General features: G+C 35.7%; 1 protein-coding gene across 3 annotated transcripts in view; it reads left to right on the forward strand.

The window, feature by feature from the left end:
* LOC119657514 (mushroom body large-type Kenyon cell-specific protein 1) overlaps nt 1-19,577 on the forward strand; it is a 315,414-nt gene extending 295,837 nt beyond the window's left edge. For all 3 annotated transcript variants that reach the window (XM_038064453.1, XM_038064454.1, XM_038064455.1), the window contains one exon: nt 4,091-19,577. In XM_038064453.1, the coding sequence (XP_037920381.1) occupies nt 4,091-6,749 (2,659 nt within the window). In that variant the 3' untranslated portion in view covers nt 6,750-19,577. The remainder of the gene's footprint in view (nt 1-4,090) is intronic.
* The last annotated feature ends 1,183 nt before the right edge of the window (nt 19,578-20,760 follow it).

Below are 20,760 nucleotides of genomic sequence, written 5' to 3' on the forward strand. Positions count from 1 at the left end.
GATCATGCTGCTTGACTTGATTTTCTTTGAAGACCTAGCATCTCACCGAAATAGTAATACGGGCTGTCATCTTTCCGCATGCCACAGTTTTTGCAGAGAACAAATAATACAAAGAAATCATTCTAAGGACGAATAAGTTCTGGCTTTATGTTCAAGCTCAGCATACTTATACCGGTTCTTGCTCTTTGAGTACCCTCTCTCAACATGTGCCTATAATATCGGGTTGAAACTGCCCTTGTCTGTAGTTCGCCGATGATCAACTTTATCTCTATTATTGACTTTCATATTGAGATTGTCTCCATTTGGAAAAACTCATTTGATCCACTCCTTCGCCTGTTCCTTGTTCATAAGACAATCTCGACTTCATAATTGAAGAGCGCATGTATGTAAATTTGCATTCTCGTACTCAGAAACCTCTACACTGCCTCGTAAAAATGTTTTTTTTTGTGGTTAATCGTGTTTCGTTAGGGCTACCGCTAGTTCGAGCCCGCCAGATAGATCCAGCTTGACGCCGTTATGAAATTCTTACCTACTTCGTCTAGATAAGAAGGACTTCTGGCTGTGATTTATATCTTCACCTTTCCTTTGATGTAGCGATTGCTAACGCAGTTCGCTTCAACTTTTCTATGGTATTTTTTCCATTCTGCTTGATCTGTTCCAAAAAGACTTCGCAGAATCCCTCTGGCTGCATCGTTGGCCAAGATTCTTTGCCGTTTTCTTCTCATCTCCCATCCAGTTCCACTTCTCCGGCCTTTCTGGTCCTTCCTGGTATGTTGAAAGGCGCAAGAGTTCCTGTGCCTTTATTATGGATTATGGATGGATAATTTGTTTGATAATCAGGGCAGTGTTCATTTTATTTAACACCGCTACACGTGGCGAGCTACCTTGTGCCACCAACAGGTTGACGACTTCATGCGTTTTTCCTAACAGTCATGCTGCTCATATGTCGTCATCGTCTCTTTCTGTCCTTTCCCAATCGTTACCACCAGAGATTTCACCTTCCTAGGTATTACTCTATCTCGATTCTGGTTCTACTCTTTCCTTTCCCTTCTCTACTAGGGCAACAAGTATAGCTACCTTTTCAGAAGAGGCGCGGGGAAGTGACCGCTGCATTGCGATATATTTCGACCCTTCCTAAAAATTTCTACTATTACCAACTGTTTGTTCGGATGGCTCAAGTGGTTAGAGCGCTGGGCCGTCATAGTGGAAGGTCGCGGTTCAAATCTCACTGGTGGCACAGGGATGTGTTATCATGACTGGATGTCGGATACCAGTCGAGTCAGCTGTGAATGAGTATCAGAGTCAAATCAAGGTAATAATCTTGGGCGAGCGCCATGACCACATTGCCTCCTACAGTGTACTGTAGTGTACCGTTACGGTCTTGAATGAAGTTCTCTGACAAACTTCAAAGTCCTGATCCAATATGGATTGTTGCGCCAACGATTATTATATTATTACCAACTGTTATCGCAGCTGCTGTTATTAAAATTTCTTTCTAGGTTCCAGTACCCAGCTGCTGTCTCCGGTAGAATACAGTCTTAAATTATCCTTAAAAGCATTTTGGCAAAATGAAAGGTAACGCTTTGATTGACACAAACGCTTGTGAGGGTTTATTATATACTGAGAGGCAGAATCATTCTTAACTGAGTCTGCACCACCAATATAATAGCTTTGCATTATCAAAAAACACTCAAAAGTATCTGAAACCGAGACCAGTGAATATACACAAGTCTGGGCAGTTCTCCCACAATTGCAACACCCAGGTAAAAATGCACTATCGAAAATTACATAAAGTCCGCAAAAAGTACCCTACGCAGCCTTCTTCTTGCTATTTATCCTAATTCTAAGGTGTATATTGGGAGGTTGTTCCTTCTTAGGCAATTTAGACTTTAGCTTTTAACTCCCATCCTTGAGTTCAGTGGCTTATTCTACAAAGCATGTTATCAACCTCTTTCCTACCTTTCCTTCCTGTTTCGGATGAGCTGACAGCTTCCTACATTTTACGAACTGTTCTGACCCTTGATCTCCCATAGCACGCTTCCTTCAGTGTCTTGCAAATACAAAGTAATTTGAACGAAGTTGAAACGATAAGATCCGCCGTCAGGTTCTTGGGTCCTAAAATTGTCCACAGTCCTAGTGTCAACCGTTGACCTTCTACTGCTCTGTCAACATTCTCATAAATGCAAAATCAACACTTTTGAAAATGCCTGAGTTCCAGTCACTTTTACCGATTGAATTTATCAACTTCCATGGAAATTGCTTTCTTTCACAGCTTCTCCACTTCCGAAATACCGTCACGCACTAACTGCTTAATCACTTTCTTCTTAATTGGCCGCTTACCTTCAACCCCTACCAAATTTTCTTAAAATTGCAGCTAGATATGAAGAGTATGTTATATTTTACCACTATCTTAGGCAAAGATGCTTATCTCCCCAACGTGCTCTCAGTATCTCCAGCAAAGTTCTATCAGTTCCCAAAACGAACTGTTGTTTTATAATCGTAAATTCATTTTACCGACTAAATCTGTGCAGACAAATCTTAAGCACTACTTTACGTCAGAAAAAATGTGCAAATAGTTACTTGTCATGAATTTGAATGTTACTTCCTAACCAGTAGGTAGGTGCGTTAATTCTACACTCAATCAACTGATCTCATGGACGTCCAATCATTGACCTTAACCACGATCAATTTTCACCGCTACAAGTTGCTAATTGTTGTTGCCATTCATGCAGAATGATGCTAAAGCAATATCACATCGGACCATCCAATTGAACCCATGATAGCATAAGCATAACAACAATGTCACCAAAGCAAACATGCTAAGTAAACATTTCCTTTCATGCTTAGAAAGGAAAAGCGTGAAACGGTATGACACTGGGAATATCTGCCCTGGTAAGAAACCGTAAAGCCGTCATCGCTTGACACTGTTGTAAAGTTTGGGTGCAAGCCCTAAGCGAGGGGTCCATGGACTGAAAGAAGAGGGAGTAAGTTGCTCCTCATTTGGTCCGGTCCAGCATTAAGTTGATGCGGACTTAGGCCCCCCACAATTCTCAAAAAAAATATTAAAACTGGTTTTACTAAATATGGGCTCATGTATGGAGATAAGGCATTAAAAATTAGAGGTAAAGAGAACTATAGAAAAGCTTCCTGTGGGAGAAAGATGGGATAAGCGTGCTAGTGTGTTCTTTCTAAACAAAACCGAAATAGGCCGAAAAAATTACGGAGGAGTAAACCATGCAAGAGGCAAACAGAACGGCCTCTGCTAATTGTTGACTGTTACCTCCAATTGTTAATGGATGACTATATATGTCCAAAACCGATTGTCAATGAAAATTACAGCAAGTCCATGGCCAGTCTAGGCGATTTGGGGAGAAGTAAAACGCTAGCCTACCAATTTCTGGGTCTTGTGCTCAAATCCTAAACGTCATGGATGTTAGTGTTCGCCCTGTGATCACCTCTCTGGCGTAAGCTTAACACTTGCACAGTAATAAATGTGATCATAATGAAGCTAAAGTAAAATCCCACTGAAAATGGGGCTGGAAAATCAATTACAGAAGAAGAGACTGTGTGAATACCATATATACAAGAGAGTGAACAAAAGTCATACAAACCTCACATAGCGGCTTTTGGAAATCATGTATAGAAATCCGTTATTAACATGCTAGTACTGTAGCTTCGGGGAAAAGCCCCATAAAAGAAATCATATCCATATTTTAAAATGAAGGGAGAGCCACAACGTAGTTCAAACATTCAATGTGGCAAAAGTTTTAGTTGAACAGTTCGGGGTACTGGAGTCAAAAATGTCTCAGAATTCTTCGACAAAAGGAATCAGGTGAAATGCTCTCCTGATAGTTTGCTTGCTTTTGCCGGTACCCTTCTGTAACAAAATCCTAGCATAAAAAATAAATTTATAGAGGGAGTGCAACGACTCGCCTTAGCTCATTCAAAGTGCCGGCTAGTTTTCAGGATAGGTTAGACTTCGAAGTAAGGTTCGAAAAAAAATTCAAATTATTAACTAATGCTAACAAACCTCTATCGCTCCTATTATAATTATATGACTAACTTGTAAATTAATTTCTTTTCCACTTAGGGCGAAACCACGAGTTTCAGCAGTGGCAGGACGTCGTACATATTCCGAAGAAGTACTTCACAACGCCCTCAAGGATATTATGAGTGGTAAATTAGGAACACGACGCGCAGCTGTTCTATATGGAATCCCTAGATCCACCCTACGCAATAAAGTCTATAAAATTGCAATGGAACAGAAACGCGAGGCTTCCTCAATTCATCCGCCCTCCGTTCTACAAGCCTTGGTGGAGCAAGATGACGATGAAAAAGAAAGTGGTGATGAAGAGAAAGATGAAAAACTCTTAGGTAGTTCCTTAGATGATCAGGTAGATGATTTGGCTAGATTTGCATCAGCGCATTTGGGATCGGCAGCAACCCTACAAACTATTCGTAAAACTTGCGAAAATAATCAGGCCGAGATGAAATCTCCTGATATAACATTGGAATCACTTTCGAAACGTCCGCAATCAGCTACATCGCAACTTCAAACGCAACCAACAATAGCACAACCTCCTTGGTTTGATCCTAATTTAATTCTTCAGACGTTACTCCTTTCCGGAGGTCTCGGTGGTTTATCAGCTTTGATGCAACCAAAACAGGAAGAACAGGCAAACGTTATTCCGGAAATACTTAAGCGCTTCATGCTACAGCAGCAGGAATTGATGAAAGAACAACTGAAAAGCACAGCCCCGCCAGTGTCAGGTGATATCCTAAATAATGGCAAAGCGCATTTGACCGACCCCAGAGTTTTAATGCAAACATTCGGAATGGCTCAGAACTCAACATCCCAGCAAGCGCAAAGCCATGCGTCTTTGCGCTATCCTAATCGCGTACGTAAGTCAGAAACGCCGGAGGTACCACTATCCTCTATTGATATGGGTGAGTCCAGCGACGATCCATCAGTTATTCTAAAAATTCCGTCCTACAAACCAGTAGCTGGCTCTTCTTCTTCTATTCCATCGGGAAAAAATGGAGAAGGACAAAGTTCGCCTCAAATTACCCCTCCCATCTTATCTAGGAGCCCGCAGCAGCCAAATAATTTGCCGGGTATTTCCCCGCCATTACTAAGACAAAATAATGAGTCGCAGTCACCTCCAATTATGGGTGCAAAGGGAATGCTATCTCTGCGCGATGTGATAGCCAAAAGCATAAGTAGAACCTTCACCCAACAAGCGGCTAAAGATCCACACCAATCGATGAACAAGCAGCCATCAACTTCTGAGAATCACGAACATTATAAACGGCCAAGCATATCAGTTATCAAATCTTTAGGAGGGAGTGAATTTGCTGCTGCTCCAAACATGTTGAGTAATGCTGGGAACAGCGGGAATAATTCCCAGAATCAGAGCAATGCCAATTCTGGCGGTAAAGGAACCAGGCCAAAGCGTGGAAAATATCGAAACTATGATCGAGACAGCTTAGTTGAAGCGGTCAGAGCGGTTCAAAGGGGAGAGATGTCTGTGCATAGAGCGGGTAGTTATTATGGAGTACCTCATTCAACTTTAGAATATAAAGTCAAAGAAAGGCATTTAATGCGACCTAGAAAACGTGAACCAAAGCCTCAACCTTTGGACGAACGGTCAAGTAGTGGGTCGGCTTCGAGTTCGGCAAATTCCAAGAACGCAAACATTCCAGGTATTGCAGGTAATACAGATAAGATGAAATCAACGGCTCTTGCCGCAGGCAAAACGACCTTGAAAAACAACCCACCATTCCCAAGTACCTCTCCTAATGGCATGAAGGTACCAATATTCGATGCACCGGCGCAAATGCCATATCCAAACCTCTTTTGGCCGTCACCCGCCCATGGATTTGGCGCAATGCCAATTGACTTTGCACGAACAGCAGGTTGCAGGCAAAACTCTCAAACGGGATTCCCTGCCAATACAGAAAATTTCCTAGCATCGACAGTTATGCAACAGTTCCAAGATGATTCTAATAGGCACAGTGTAGGTAATGCAAGTAGTACCTTAAACGCTTCGAGTGCACCTACCACCCCTACACCGGCTTCATCAGTAGGACCCGCCAGCAACACTAAGGCATGCCTCAACAATTTAGCATCCGCAACTTCCTCGGCGGCGTGTTCGCGAGATCTACCGGAGACCAGATACGATCCAGTAGGAGCAAATGGTTCATTCCTAGATGGTATCATACGTCAATCGTTGGAACGAAATAGTAGTGATATACCCCATGGCGTTTTACTAGATCAGTTAGTGAAAAATACCCGCTTACTTACCGGCAGTAGTTGCAGTAATGACTCCTCACTAAGCGGTTCCAAGGGGTCAACGAAGCGATCTATGAGTCCAATGTATCTACCAGTCGCCGACATCAAACGTGAACGGAGGAGTCCTTCCCTTAATTTGTCCAACAGCGATGCAGAAATTAGTTCCAGAGAACGCGATATTTCACAAGAGTCCGTAGAAAGCCTTGTCAAAATGCGCGAAACTTTGAAGATGGAGGAAAAGCTACATCATCCGCATCACCATCAACCCCTACAACAACATCACGTCCAGCAATCGCAGTCTCAACCGTTTCACCTGCAGCAGCTCCAGGCAGCCGGACCTGCCAATAGGCATATAGCGGTTGGAGATGTTAACGGTAACAGCAGCAACATTGCCGCAAGCCAACAGCAACTAGACAAAATAGGACAAATCAAAACCGAAACCGAAGATAGTTCATAGAGAAAACTAAACTTTAGGTAAATTTTCGTTGAATATTTTATTTAAAGTATATTAAAAAAAATCACGTTAGTTTTTAATAAACAAGAGTAAGGCGCAAAAACAATATCACTAGAGTTCAAGGGTGAAGCATGAAGGTATCGCATGTTTATTATATTGTATTCCGGGACATGCGCGTACCACTCGCTCGGACGAGAGTGTCAATACTATCGCGGTATAGTATTACAACTCCTTCCGAGGGAATCCTGTGCTTCTTATCTTCAACCAAGAGAAAAGTTAAATAATAATCAATACACTCTAAGTAAGTAAACATAAAAGAGGAAACACAAGAAAAGGACGTTTAAAATATGCTTTAGGTAATACAGTTAAATTTAAAGTAAATAAGAGTAAATCAAAACAGATTTTAGGGTATATTTTCGTATACGTAGCCAATACGTCACGTTATTGTGTGCAAATTCAAATTAATTTAGAAGCAAAATTATCAATAAAAATCAACTGAATAAAGTAATCAAAAGGAAGGAATCACATGTTAAATAATTTTGCAATGTAAAATATCAAAACACGTCTTAAAACAAACACATGTATGAACACAACATCAACAAACTTATATATACAATAGCAACAAACTGCTAAAAGTTATGTGTAAAATATAATTATTACAATATAATGATGAAACTAAGAAAAAAACAACACTTTATGCTGCATTTCGCACATAATCACACACTAGCGTGTGAGAGCGAATTCGCGCATCTAAACATTTATATATTCATTATATTTAAATCAAACAAAAACAATATTTAAAAAAATCCTTTTAAAAGCTACAAAAAAATAAGCTAAAATGATAAATCTGTATCTGAAAAATATATACATATATTTTTATTTACGTTTTCTTGACAATCGACAAATAGGCTCTTGTACAAAGGAAAAAAAAACAAATAACATCAACAATAAAAGTAACAGCAACAATAATTTAAACCATAAAACAATAGAACAACAAATTTAAAGGAAACCAACAAAACACTTCTCATTAGTGCAACCACCACCATCATAGTAAAAACTTGCAATAAACAACAACAATCTATGGAGGAAATGAAAAGAAAGCTGAAAATCATATGAGGGACGCTTTTGGTTTAAGTATAAATAAATAGATTCAAGCAACTGAGAACGCGCTAAGATATTAACGCAAAACTAGCAACAGGTACAGACATGACAGTTTTGTATTCATTTTTTGGATAAATTAACAAGAAAAATCTATTATTATTTTTTTAAATATTACATTTTTAATTTGGTTTTATGTTTATCAAATCGGAAATTATGTATATTTCTAAGATAATTTATACGGGGAAATAGTGGTTGATCGAAATATAAATGTGAAAAAGACATCATCTAACCGCCGTCACTCGATATTTTGATAAGCATTTTCCGATAATAACAAATCATATCAATCAATAGAAAGATAAAAACCAAACCAGACCGTGTCGAATTGTATAACAGAAAAAGACAACACTGAATTTACGGCAGCAAAGTATCTGATTTGGGATTTTCTACAAACTTGAAACTTCAACCGAAGGAATGTGTAACTTAATTGAAAATGACATATGTAAGTATCTTTTCTTTTATAATCCTTTCTTTTGTTCTATTTAATAACAAAAGTGTTTGTTGTAATTAAAATATTGACAAAATCACAATCAAATCATTTGGATACTAACATCAGCTTCCTTTGTGTGCAAACGTGGATCACGTAACATTACCAATTTAAATTTAGCTCAAATTACCCCAAATATATTTTAATTAGACGAAATTCCTTCAAATACACGTCCCGTCAGCATTGAAAATTGCACGTAGCAAAAATTACTATTGAAAGTTTACTGCCCAGTATTGATTCCTCTTTTTCAAATAGAACGGAATCTTTTTGGAAAATTCCAGGAAGCTAACTAAATAAGAACTGTCGAAATCACTAAAAATATCATTTAACAGGTCATACATAAATTCCTACTAAAGAGTTTTTCATTCGTAAAGTATCGTGACCACATTAAATATTCCAAAAATATTTTCTAAATGTTATGTACCAAAATAAATTCATGGAATTATCTGTAACTATTTGGTGTCTAAATGTTTAAAAAAAAACACAATATTATACATTATATCAAAATTATGACATTTCAATAACAAACATACATTTAACGACGACTTGATCCACAAAATCAATTCCAAATTAAAATTAAAGAAACCTTTATGAAGTGCGTAAAACCTCCGTCTAAGGATATTTTATTCCTGACCCTGTCTCTCTTTGGTTTATATTATTCAAAAATGTCATATTTTTAATGGTAAAGGGAACCATTAGCATCTGAAATTAATAGTCAAACAAATAAAATAAAAAAAAGTTACGTGTGAAATGTCTAAATTGAAAATCTACTCTACAGATATATGTGTGTCTTTACGTCGAGTATACCTCAAATCCATAATCATTGTATAAAGTTTGAAAAGAAAAGCTGAAAAGAGGAAAAGTACACTAGCGGATTAGAAAAGCGTTTTTGCAATTCTGATTAAAAAAAATCTTTTTTATATGTAAGGGGAGATAAATTCAATTCCAAGAATAGTTTTGGAATATCGGCAAGAGATTGTTCTGAACTCCTTTCAAAATTATCTCACTTTAACGAATTTCAATGCTCCCCTTTCTCTAGAAAAATACATATGCAACCATTCCATAATTAACTATTTAAATTGTTTCAAATAGATTGATTTCTTTAGTTGATTTAAATGCAGTGGAGTAGCCTAATAAATCTAAGCTTCTCAATCGCTATTGCCGTACTGCAAGGCTAAAGTAAATTGCAAATTCTTCAGCCTCGAATAGGATGTCACCGGCGACAAATGATTAGACTATTCAATTTATCATTACTAATTTTTTATCTAGATGATAATCCTCCTCATTTTGTTGAACAATATCGGTATCTTTGCTTTTTAGTTGCTCCCCTCCTCTGAAGGAAATAAACACTGATGCAAGAAACAACTGATTCCCGAAATACTGTATTTGTTTTCCAAATAAAGGAAATTGTAGCCAAGTGGAAGATCCTTTTTCGGTCCCAGTTCATCCGAGTTGTATCCATTTTGTACTTGGCGGATATGGAATTGCATGTTTCCGATGTTGTGCTATAATTCGGAGACAGTCTTCATTCTATTCACTAAGTTCAAAAACCTCCAAAACTAACTAAGCCCACCAAATTAAGCCCTATAAATCGAGACTTGTAATTCAGAATACATTTCCTCCACTAATTATCAAATCTTTCCTTGTGATCATCTGCCACGACCTTTACACTTCAGCTTCCAAAGATTTCGTATTACTCTGCTAGATAAATGGTTCTCCAGTTTCATTCTTCCCATTTCGGATCGCGTATGCGGAGGAAGGACTCAGCCCTCAAAGATGTTGTTCAAGTTCCAAATTCTTCAGCCAAACAGTAAAACAGATCTGATGTTAGTCCTGCATATTTTGAATTTGTTTTTCCTGTGTATAGCCACCTTTATTCGCTAGACTTATTCGCCTTCGTTGTCTTCTTTGCCCTCCCTTTTCAGGTGTGCTCCAAAAGATATATGAAACCGTCAGCACTTTCAAGGTTGTAAATTACTATTGTCATGTTTGTCTTTTTAGTGACATTTTTGTTTGGGTCATCAATTTTGTTGTGGTCTTGTTGACTCTTATTCCAACTTTCTTTGCTAAAGACTCCAGATCTGGAAAAGTTGCTTTCGTCTTCAATTTTCAAATAAAATGATCTCTTCGAAGCGGTCATAAGATAAGCCACACTGGCATGGAGGACACTTAAGTGAATTCGCTACTGCTCTCGTGAAATAGCCTTTTTCAATCCTTCCACTGTACCACACCTACACAGCGAAATTCACCGGAATAAGATCAAGGGAATACGGCGGTCACATTGTCGGTTAAATGAGGTCCGCTCAATCTTATACTTTTTATATTTTGAAAAGCCTCACTTTTACTTTATTCATGAAAATCCTTAACAGGAGTTCCGGGCGCAACTCCCATCAATTTGGATTGCCGCTTCGGCGATAATTTCACCACAGTACTTGCTTCCCTTCTTAGCGTTCTCTGGTGAACATGCAGTTGATCCAATCAGTTCCAGATTTGGAGTCAATTGTTTCCACATTGATAAAGCGAAATCACAACGGAATCTTTCGTTCTATACATACTTTCTCATTACTAGTAATGAATGTTTTGATCAACTATCAAAAATTTAGCACAATCGCGAAACACGTTCAAAAATTGCAGCCGCTGGGAATTGTTTTCTGTGGCCGAGTCCATTTTTCGGATAACATAGTCCAGAGCTACATTGACACTCAAGCTTTGTGTTAATTCTCCTTGGATCTTGAGCTGAAATTCTACGTTCCTCATCGCCAGTTTCATCATTCGCACCAACTTCGGAGGGATATCAAAGTCGAGCATTGTTTCAACCAGTAAGCTCAAATCTATACTGCCGTAAGCCCCCTGGAAGTTTGCGAAGATCTGGTGCATATTGCTCTACTGATCAATTGTAGAAACCCCAGCTTTTAAGCCGCCTTGGTAATCGTCAATGACCTATTCTGTATATGGCTTTAGCTTAGTTTGGCGAGGGAAGCCACAGTTCCAAACACTTAGGCCTTTTGTTAGACCCCTTGCCCTTGCCCTCTAAAATCATCTACTCAACCACCTGCCGCCTGCGGTGTTCGCAAGTTTTCGCGGAACAGAGAACATTTCCCAGAGGCAGAGCGCAAGCGAATTCTTCGTGGAAGACAACCTTTCTGAGGTATCTTTGTTTCTTCCTCACTTTCTCGTATTGGCTACATATAACCGGGGCCACCATCCAATATTTTTCCAGGCTCATTGAAAGTCCTGTCGCGATTTTCATGTCTTAAGGGGCAGTAAGAATGCATTCTACTGAAACGACCTTTCTTCATAATGATTGTCCCTCAGCAACAGGAATTTGATGGCGTGAATCACCTTTGAAAGGAAACTTGGCTACAGAAGCTCCGTGCTCCATTCTCATTAGGATTTTGCAAGACGAACACAACAGTGAAAGGCTTCTGGCAGTGTCACAGCGGGGTTTATCTCTCTTCAGGTATTCTTCCACGAGTCCATATCAATCTACTGGTGTAGATAGCTCTCAAGTAAATGTTACTTCGTCTTTTTTTCACAGCTTCGCTGGTATCCCATCAGCATGAGCTTCGTTTTCCTTTTAATCGATAGTCTCGTCGCTCAAGGGTAACGCATCGTGTGCCGCTTGCGTCAATTGTGCATCCAAGTCATTTCGTTAGCTGAACCGCCAATATATTTATGTTGACTTCCTGAAACAGTTCTCTGAACGGACCTGCATCCATTTTTCTTTGCCAAAATCGTAACCGTTGTTTTGATCCAATTCCAGGCTATATTCTTGGTTTCGAAACTCTAACATTTTTACCGGGCGAGTAGTTATCCCTCCCCTAATTCAGGAGGACTCAAGTCTACCCTTTTTCCTCCGATAAAGTTTAATAACTATTTCCGAGGATATTATCACCCATTCTTCGACTAGACTTAACAGCACAGGCTGGAGTAGAATAAAGAGATGCTTCATTTCCCTTGATTCGCTTGCAAGTGGCGCAGCATCTTCATAAATGGTTCGGTGCGTGCTAAGGCAACACCTCCCGGTAATCTAACAAACCTCAGTTAGCCATTAGTACAGTTTACCTTCACAACTTCACCTCAATTTTCCTTTAAAAATGCTTGTTCACATTTTTTATAAAATCCTGGTAAATCAATGCATTTCAGGCCTTTATCCAATAAGGTCATCACTCAAGCTATTATAACTGAGCGAGCCGGCTTAAATTTCTCAATGAATCAGACAAACTCCAGAAACATACTAGCTATATTGACGGCATTTGACTTCCAAAAAACATATATGAAACTATAATCCTTTCATTTAAGCGAAAGATATCAAGTGGATCGTGGCCTAGGACCTAGTAGACAATATCGCTCTTAAGGTAAATCACATGCTCGAATGACATTACTCTTGAAACATCGCAGATGCGATTCCTCTGTAGCTACTTAGACATATTGAACTGTGACCATAGCTTTGTCAGCGATTTTACCATTCTTGCCCTCTTTATAGCCAATTCGCCTTCAAAACCCTACTGTTTTGAGTATTTCTTTGTCTCTGGAATGTACCACAATAGCGTATCCACATTTTCTCGACAGCAGTTTGTCGACTCAAAAACTCATTAGGATTGCAAAGGGAAAACGTCAAAACAGCATAAGGGTTGATCACAGATTTGCGTTTATTTTCTGCCAAGAATAGATACGGTACCCATTTTGGCATAGGATTTTCCAAAGACTTATTGAACGCTCTAGAGCTCTAAAATTTGATTGAGTACATATAATTTGCAGCATTATCTTGCAAAAAAAGCGGCCGTATTTGCTGGAGTTAAATTTATATCAGGCGTCTGCCTCAATTTCAAGCAAATTTACAAAAAAAAAATAAATTTGGGGGAAAAGCAATCTCTATTATACTTCGAAAACAAATGACAACCTTACCCGGTTAAAAGAGGAAACGTACGCAGATCTCGCAGCAAACCCCTATAACAAAATTGTCTAAACCGCCAAATTCCTATTTCTACTTGTTTGAATGATCTTCGATGAACCCCAAGGAGTTATGGGAGTTTTTCTGCTTTATTTCGAGGAGGAGTAGTCATGATTATCGGATTTGTTCGATAAGTGCTCTACATTCTGAAAGCAATTTTATAATTTGATTGATTGATTAGGAAAAAGACTTGACAAATCTATTTTGGCAAGCCTCTCTTGAGGTCAATTTTGGACCTTTAAAAAAATGCTTGAAAATGTGCCAAGTGTAAACCATGCGGTGAATGCAATAGAACCTCCCATCAAAGCTTAAGGAGCTTGCAGATGTATGCCGCCTACAATTGTCTTGATGGATAACAACACCCTTCATATTGTTTACTTTTGGACGCTTCTAGTCAATTGCCCGCTCCAATCTGGTTAACTCTTGACAGTAAAGGTTTGATCGAGTGATAAGCCAAATACGAACAGCTCATGCAATCCCACCAAATGCTCAGCGAAACCTTGACCACTAAACCCGTCTTGGCAATCGTTTGGACCATCTTACCGCGAATGGACCACAGTCTTTTTCGGCTGTTCTTCTCGTGGTCAACCATTTTTCACCGCTAATTACCATCACTCACTAAAATGGGTCGATTTCGTTACGTTCCAGCAAAGAATGCAGGCATTAATTCGATTTAAAATGTTCTTTTGCATCAAATGATCGGGCATCCAGATGTTAAGCTTCTTCTTGAGACTACCCTTAATGATGATTTTCTGGCTTATCTTCAGTTCTTTGACAGCGGAATAAGTGTTTACATGCTGGTCAGGTTTTATCAACATTTTTGATTATTGAACAACCAAAGTCCATATTATCAGAACGGAAACCTTAGGGATATAACGTTGCTGTTGTATTCAATACCGAGTGGGCTGCAGAAATTGCGCAAACTACTTTGGCTACCTAATAAACACTTTTGCCTTAGCCTTTGTGGAACCAAAAAATTTTGGAACCCTTATCCAAACACAGAATTGCCAATGAATTTTTCTATTTAGTATGATCCAATGCAATACACATGATAACAAACTCCATGGTGAAAATTAAATGAAAAATTGAATGCGTTTAATCATGACTTCAATAAATGCGTTTTGTTATGTATTTTCCTATTTCGAGATAAAAAAATATCATATACAATGAAAGCAGGCGGGAGAGTTATAACACTTTCAAGTCTTCATTTTATAGCAAATATCGAGAGAAAAACTTAGATGTTTGGTATATCCCCGAATCAGTTCGTAGAATATCTTTAATTTTCGCTAAAAAGCCCAATCGTGTAATATTTCAAAAAATTTCAAAATTTATGTAAGGAAAAGGTACTATAAAATGCATAAATATAATATTATACACTATCTGTGATTAATAACCCAAAATTTTGATGTATATTTTTCAAGAACAACAAAAAATTGTATAAATTTCAACATAAATGTTTAGGAAAATTTGAGAACTATTAAAACTAAAAAGAAATAAAATGAACTAGAAAAATTTTAATGGTAACGAAAAAAAAAATCAAAACTATGTTCACGCCTGTTTACATGATCAAAGAAAGATTTTCGGCAACAATTCATAGCATTTAGATTTGAAATCTAGATAATTTTGAGATGTTTGAATATTTGTTGTTAGTGCGAGCAAACTATCATCGTATAATCGCTTGAAAGTGGCATTTTGGTATGTGTTTTGTTTAAAGAGATCTTTCGGTCATACTTACGGGCGTATATTTTATACTTGTAAATTTATATACATACTGTACACAATATTTTTAAAAAACAACTGCAAAACAACTAAGAAAAATTAAACAGAGAATAGGTCTACATGAGAATTCCGCATGGATTTTCTCTAAAAAAGCTTATCCATAGGCAAAAGCGACTCATAATGTAATCATTAAATTTTGATGTGAGAATTGTTTTCAATACGATTTCCATCTAACCGTTTTATTTCACATTTTGTACTGACAATTCTGCAAAAGGTTTAATTTAATGGAATTTTCTTGAAGTAAAAAAAACAAAAGTCAAAGTGCAATTAGAATGATTTAATGGTAAGACATATTCATTAAACAAAAAATAAGGAAATTTAAAAAAGTATATATAGGGAATAAAATTTATTCTATTTACATATTTAAATAGGTAACAAAAATAAACTATGAGAAAAAAGTTATAATTATTATTATTGAATAAAAATGAAACAAAACATTATGAAGAGGCAAACAAAAAAATCTTAAACGTACTTTTTAAAGAAATTTATTAAATAAAATAAATTGAAAATGGGTATTGCGAAAGAGCAAACAGAGTATCAAAGGAAAATTGTATAAAAATTTAATACAAAGTTGTGTATAAGCTAAAATTAGTGAAAATATACTACGAGAGAAAAACATATAAAATGAGCGAATATCTAGAGACTAGATAAAATAAATCTAAACATGAGAAAAACAAGGAAAGGTGACGATGCTAAAAGTAAAACCTTAAATGGTATGTGTTTTTATATTCGGAGAGAACAAAGATTGACTGTAACATTTAACAAACAAAAAAAAATACCTAGAACTAATAATTTAAAGGAAAATAATTAAAATGTAAAATCTAACGTGACTCAAAACAAAAAAACAAGGATACACTTCTTTAAAGCTGTAAATATGTCCAGTTGAATTATAGTGCAATTGATTATTTCTAAAGTAAAATAATTGAAGAAGCAAAGTTTTTTTATATTATTATGTATCTTTTTATACGTTTTACAATATTGTTGTTTTCAACCCTACAATTCCCTCTTCTCCCTTTTTATCACTCGTGATTTATTCGTCACGGTTTCTGTTTTTATACCACTCTCAAATATATTATGCAGTCGGGAAGTTCTTCATTATAATTTCATCAATATTTTCCAAATGAATGTGGGACAAAATCCAAATCGTTTCGAAAATAATATGGGTGAAAGGAAATAAATAATTTCTTCAAATATTCTGTTTGTAAATTTAGAAAGATTTCCTTTAGCCATTATTTGTTTTTCAGTGGATCTACCGACAGCTAAGAACATAGAGCATTTTTATCTTAGATTTTCACAAACAAATGTGTACAATTTTATGTATAAAATAAAATTTGGTAACCATGTGATAATTATTTTTAATGCCAGCTAATAAATATTCTAATTATGTTTACAGAAACAATTAGATAAAATATTAGTCATGGGAAATGAGAGCAAACACTTAAAACAAAATCTTAAATATTATCTATTTGAATTTATCTCCAGCATTTTCCTTTACATTCCTTATTCGACGTTTGATTAAATTTATGTAAATGTAAACATTATAATTGAAGAAAGAATCCGAACTCTAAAAACTAACCAACTAATCAACAGACGGAAAAATAATCTTTCAAATTTTTGAAATTAGTAAAGGTTATCACTATCAGTGACTGCTGCTGGATAACTGACAAGCTTGGTAAGTTGCATACACCCATTTTATACCATTAAATTATTTTTTATTTTATTACTTGTGACAATGACAGAATTAGACGGAAATATTTTCAGACTAATTGTCTATAATATAATATGAAGATAAAATTAATTTGATCAAAAATCATTTTCAAAGAAAGCTTGGAAAAATTATACTCAAAAACGGAAAGTATATTGGTCCTACATCCCATGTTTTTTAAGTAGACAAATCATTTTCATTTGTTTAATGTAACCTATAGAATATTCCACAATGGTGAGAAATTTCCCATTTTCCCCAAAATCAAAGAATAAATTGGTCCAGCGGTAGTCACTTTAAGGAATTCGAACATATGTACACATACTTGAAAATGGGTTTTAAAAGTGGGTATCCTCCTAAAATGAAATTGTAAAGACGAAAATGAAAATAATCGTAACCAATGAAGTCCTAGGCTGCATTATATAAAATGTTTAACGCTAATAAGAAAACGCATTATCAAACTCAGCGTATCACAGAAAAAAATTGAAACACAGCAACAATGAAAAGAGAATAAAATTGACAATGAATTCAGAAAATGCAAAGCAAAAATCTATCCATCTTCTCTTCCATCAAGCAATAGAAATAAAAAACAACTTACCGAAATATTCAACTTAAACGGAAACACTAGAAAATTGCAAATCCTATCAAAGAAAATGGAAATATGAGATAATGGACTGCACAGACATACTATAGCATTTGACATGAAACACAAGAAAAAAACGCAAACCAACAAACAACAAACCAATTCACGTGAAATGTTAAAACAACAATCAATATTGTTTTTGTTCATTTCATTACATTTAACTTTTTTCACATACGAAATTTATTTATTTCCCAACAAAGGGATAAAATGCACTTCTCCAGAAAAAAAAACACATACAATAGAACAGGAATACGGAAATAAATACTAAAACAATCTCAACACAACCAGCCACTTAACAGCAATAGATATCAGATTAATAATATACAACAGGTACGAAGAAAATAAAAACAATTACAACTACAAACTACAAACTCCCCTCAACTAATCTATGCCGACAGTCGATTGTTATATTATCATTATATATAACAAATACCGCAACCAACCACATAATTTCTAGGATTAAAAAAATTGAAAAAAAACCACACACTCACCCTCACATACACACAACTACAATAGTAAATAGGTTTATTTCTTGTTATTTCTTAACCTTATTAATTATTATAATCTCCTTTTGTTTTGCGTTTGTTTTCATTTCTATGCAACGTTATTTCATCATTAAAAATATAATAGTTTTCTTTTAATTGTATACAATTTATCTGCAAAGGGTGAAAATACACCTCCAAGCAGATGTTTCCCTGAGTTTTTTTCGGTCTTCGGAAGAATTTCATATGCAGAATGATTCTATAAAAGAAACTCTTTGGCTATATGCTAATCTGTACATGGATGCCTTCCTTAACAGTTTTTCATTGGCCAATCGATTCATTTTCAACCTCGAAACTATTTGATTAGTATTAGAGATTCGATAAATAGTTTCATGTGTACTTTAATATTTCTCAATATCATTACATTTCTAGAAGCATGAGCAAATTCAATATCTGCAAATATAGTTAAAGAATCAGCAAACATGAAAAACAATATGAGCGATTAAATATGTTCGATAAAAAATCAAACGATAAAAATATTAAACATAGAATAACAATAAGGACGAGTATACAAAATTAAAAATAAAAGTCAGTAAAAAAAATTCGTTTTTCCTTCTTCTTTTATGTATCTGTAACAGTACAATTTATCATTACTCAAAATAATGATAAATATTGAGTAAATAATAAAAATTTAATAAATTATTTGTAAAGCAAAGTAAAAAAACAAAGTTTATTTACCTTGAAAGCAACATTTTATTCAAAGCATATTACAATAGACCATAAGTTTAGCTACTATCCTTTAAGAGTTAATAAAATCTAAGCGAATAAAGCATCAACAATATTATAAGAGTAATACGAAATTTACAAGAAAATATACAAAACAATTTAATTTACATACAAAACCATTATAGAAGGTTTGTTGCTACTTTTACGTTCACAATACTATAAAACAGAACAATCTAGAAAACATGCATTTCATCAATGCAAGAAACAAATTCATTCAATTCTGTACAACTGCTATGAAAAAGGGTGAAAAACAAACCACCAAAAACCGATCCAAAAAAAAAATAAGATGCAAAAAGATAGAGATATGCGTTCGAAAGACATTCTATACATATAAGATCCACTAAATAATTTTGTTGCTTTCCCCTAAATTAATCAGAAGACTATGAACCATGCATTTCAGAAGTAACAAAAACAATTCCAAATTGATAACAAACTGAAAAAGCATAAAAAAGACATCAAGATGAAGGTGAACATTGTGTAACTGCCTTTTACATTTCCTAAATTCATTTTGTATTTTCAGAAGATATGAGAGTCTAAGAAACCTTGAAATTATAAAAGGAAAAAAACAAACTTGATAATAATGGTAGGAATAGAAATTCGATTAAAAAAAATACAAAACAAATCAAATTTGTAACTTTACGATAGGTGATAATATTATTTTTTTAATGATTGTGGCAAAACACGAAAATACATATTACGTTATCGTCTATTGTTCACTTTATTATAATAATGATTATAAGATTTGTATTATAAAGTACATTTTTTAGTTTAATACTTTGATCAAGCTATTATAATCATTATTTTTGGAATAGAGTTGGTAATATATAATTTTTTATTTTACTTTATGTTGTTTTTATTTTTCCTTGAATTCCTTTCCTATTTTAATAGAAATATTATTTTGTCTTCCTGCCACAGAGCATCGCCGATGGAACCTGAGTATATTAAATTCTTGATGTTCAATCTTCTCTACATTGAACTATTCATTGAAAGTGCCCTTCTTCATTGTAAAAACCGCGTATTGAAATGTTGTCATTGTCTGGAAATTTGACTGGATTTTGCAATTAAGACACTGCTAAAAATTGAGTCCTAATATGTAACATATTTTAGGAGTAACACAGAGCTGCAGACACACTTTAAAGATTTATATCAATTTATAATCATAGAGTGACTTACTGGTAAGTGGGTGGCAATTTCAAGTCCCCGTTTGCCCGAGTGCAAATGTTTTAGAGTGAAAATCCAAATAGAGCTTTTGTGTGATTCATTACTGTTTTTAATAAATTATCAGAAGATAGATCCTCGTATGTCGATTCAGTCAACTATACAATGTGTGATCGATGGGAACTCTGTCAGCTGAAAACTTGTGAAAGTCCTTTGGATCTCGGCCTGACACCACTTGATAAGCGGAGTGGTCGCATGCCACTAAGTGCTCGAAAAGACTGCGGGTGCTCATATCCTCCCTCCGAAATACCCACAAAGGAAGGTGTTTTTCACAAAATCCTTTTTATGGTGTATTCTTAACATCATCTTCTTTCAAAATATGCGAAAAATAAAAAATCGATTTGATGAAACCACGACGCCATATGCTGTCGTCTCTAAGATTTCTCTCTCGATTTTCAAGGGCATTGCTTTCTACTCCTCAGTCTGATTATAAATCATTGCTCGTTTCGCAACACAAGGTCTGTTGAACCAAAGTTTTGTATATTGTTAACTTTCTTTTCCTTTGAACATTTTCATTTTCGAATTATTAGCACAAGTTATTTCATTCATTTTTAGTCCAGCTTCCTTCGCAACCTTGTCAAACGTTACCGAAGCCTCCTTGACAGTCTAAGAGCATTATCTGGCATGATTTTTGTGGCAATATGTCATTTAAATATACCGGCATTTACCGTATAAAGTGTTCCAGAATTATATTGAAGCCAATCCATCCCCTTGATTTAATCAGAATATTTGCACTGAAACACCTTGTCTGCTGATTGTCAAGCTTTGTCAAAACGCTGGAACGACTCATTCATCATTCTAATGA

The sequence above is a fragment of the Hermetia illucens genome, chromosome 5 (assembly GCF_905115235.1).
Source record: "Hermetia illucens chromosome 5, iHerIll2.2.curated.20191125, whole genome shotgun sequence".
Classification (NCBI taxonomy): Eukaryota; Metazoa; Arthropoda; class Insecta; order Diptera; family Stratiomyidae; genus Hermetia; species Hermetia illucens.